This window comes from Notothenia coriiceps, unplaced genomic scaffold (genome assembly GCF_000735185.1).
Source record: "Notothenia coriiceps isolate Sejong01 unplaced genomic scaffold, NC01 NC01_scaffold00025965, whole genome shotgun sequence".
NCBI classification, from domain to species: domain Eukaryota; kingdom Metazoa; phylum Chordata; class Actinopteri; order Perciformes; family Nototheniidae; genus Notothenia; species Notothenia coriiceps.
The window spans coordinates 1-2,693 of record NW_011358666.1 but is presented as its reverse complement, the minus strand read 5'-3'; the positions used below and the strand labels follow the sequence as shown (position 1 = coordinate 2,693).

Sequence of the window (2,693 nt, the reverse complement as noted above, 5' to 3'; positions counted from 1 at the left end):
TGTTTTTTGAAATGTCGTTGTGTTTTACGAAATGCTGTAGCGTTTTGTGAAATGTTGTAGTGTTTTTTGAAATGTCGTGTTTTATGAAATGCTGTTGCGTTTTATGAAATGTTGTTTTGACTTGCACTTCAGGGCCACCGTACATTTGAGGCGTCTCAGAGCTTTTTCTTCATTGGTTTTGTTTCCTTAGAGCTTCCCATCGTAGCGGTTTTGGAGATTTTCCCCAAGTCCAAGATCTATGAAGGAGACAAACTCCACATCTTTTGCTCGGTCAAAAACGATCAGCGCAGCTCGGAAAGTATCAACCTGTACCTGAGCCAGGGGAGCCAGCTTCTCAGCATTGGATACTCTAAAGTCAACCACAGCATGGTCGCTCTGGCAAAGGACCCTGGAGAGTTTGAGTGCAGATTAGAGATGGGAAATGTTAGAAAAATTTACACAAAGGCGGTGTCAGTGACTGGTGAGTGGACAAGAAAAATACCTGTGTGCAAACTGCAGCCTGCATATAAATATGTGTAATAGCTACTGATGTATGTTTCATCTTAAATATCAATGATTAGCATTAATACTGAGTTCTGAGTAGCTTTGTTAGCTTTGCTAGCCATTGTTAGCAATACCAGTTAATAATGCATTACGCTGTATTTGTACATACAAACTCCATAGTAAGCTTAGAAGCAACATGGCCAGTGCCACAGATAAAAGTTGAACCATGTTCTGTATGACTGATTTATTAACATATACATAGGTGTATTACTCTTACTTCAGCTTCCACTGGTTGATGTCATCCAGGAGCTTGAGCTCTGGGTTAGTGAGGTTCTGCTGACTTTTCAAGGCGTAAATTTGACTTTATTGGGCGTTAAAGTTGAAATTGGACTAGGAACTTTAAAATTCTAACCTCCCAGTTCAACTGGAATCCATTACTATATTCTTATGAATGCTACACCTGTGGAGCTCCAAAACTGATACAATGTTGTTAAATGTTATCAGACACTCAATAGTCAGTTCTTAGCTTTTCATTTATTTTATCCAATTAACAGTATTTCTATTATTTATTGTTTAATAGAGTGCCACAGTGACGCATCCTAAAACCCGGAAATAAACTCCTCCCGGTTCCTTCGACAAAAAACAATGCAATTTCTCCATAGGATTTTGGAAAATAGCTGGAAATAAGGTCTGTGGTTGACACACATTTAAGAGACAGATCACGTTTTTTTCAGCCGGATAATATCCACATGTCTACCCTGCTTTTATAATGTTCTAATCATAAATCTATCGATCGTAAATCTATCGATCATAAATCTATCGATAAGATTTATGATTGTTTTTTGTCGAAGGAACCGGAAGTGGTAAAATGCTAACTTACTTCCGGGTTTTAGAACGCGCCACTGTGGCACTCTATAAGTCTGACAGTCTTTTTACACATTTTGTTGTTGTAAATAAAAGCATTTCCTCTATGAAGTGATATGAAAGCAGATGATGACTTGTTTTCTGTATCTATCCACAGAGCTGTTTTCAGTGCCCACTCTCACCATGTATCCTGCTGAAGTCTTTCAAAGGGAATACATGACACTAAACTGCAGAAGTGAGAGCTCTGCCTCTGAAAGACTCGGCAAGGACGAGTTGACATACACTCTTGATCCAACCGAAAGCCCACTGAACTCCAAAGTCAACGGAGTATTTTCTGTCAAAGCCCTGCTATATGATTTCAACTATACCTGTGTAGCTAAAGCCAAGGAAATAGTGAAACGCAGTGAAACCCTGACTGTACGTCCTAAAGGTAAGCTCACGTGATGGGTCTTTCAGAGGCTGCATTTAACAAAGCCATTTTAAATACACACCTCTCTATTTTAATGTTATATGATTCCGTTTTCTTCAAGTTTGTACTTTGTTGGTCGAACGCACTTATTGTAGGTCGCTTTGGATAAAAGCGTCAGCTAAATGCAATGTAATGTAATGTAATGTTAATGTCTTAACATCTTAACATCCTTCTCTGTCTTGGATTGGCTTAACATGATAATCCAACCCCAAGCCCTAACCCAGTGGTTCCCAAAGTGGGGGGCGAAGAGGCATGACAGGAAAAAATGCTTTAAAAGATTAAAAAAATAATAATAATCATAATTTGAAAAATTATTGATTCGAAAGTAATATGATACAGTACTATTACGTCTGGGTCTCTGTGTTTCATTAAAGCTCGGCTCTGTGTGTGTGGAACGAGCCATTTTCTGTGCGTGAGAAAGAGAGAGAGCGAGCGCACCAGTACCGGAGATCGTTGTTGTTAGCTTCTGGTGCTAGCGAGCTACGCTAACGGATATACATTTAAGGAGTTTTTTCAACAACAAAGTGGAGGAGAGTCCTCTCCTGTCAGACTGAGAGGCTCAGTGAGCTAAAGGACTCTCTCAGTGTTATCTCAGTGGGTCTCAAATGTTTTGGTCACCATTCATGTAAACAATTATTTCCGAGGCACACGTTTATATGATCATTATAGTTATAAAAAAATAAGAGAATAAATGAAAAACAGGTATGAAATACTATATGACAGTAAAAAAAGAATAAAGTTTAAAAGGGTAATTTGTAAAATATCCATATAGAAAAAGTAAATCTGTTTACAGTTCTGTTTCATATAGGTGTTGAGAGATGTATCCATAGATCTCTTCATTTTGCTCTCAAAGTGCACCAGATTGATGCATTTAACT

General features: G+C 38.3%; 1 protein-coding gene across 1 annotated transcript in view; it reads left to right on the top strand.

Moving 5' to 3' along the window:
• The window catches only part of LOC104956393 (platelet endothelial cell adhesion molecule-like), a gene marked incomplete at its 5' end in the record, with an annotated part of 3,419 nt that extends 1,609 nt beyond the window's left edge, over positions 1 to 1,810 (top strand). Inside the window, 2 exons of the mRNA XM_010783876.1 lie at positions 191 to 460; positions 1,505 to 1,810. Coding sequence (XP_010782178.1) covers positions 191 to 460; positions 1,505 to 1,791 — 557 coding nt within the window. The remainder of the gene's footprint in view (positions 1 to 190; positions 461 to 1,504) is intronic.
• Between the last annotated feature and the right edge of the window lie 883 nt (positions 1,811 to 2,693).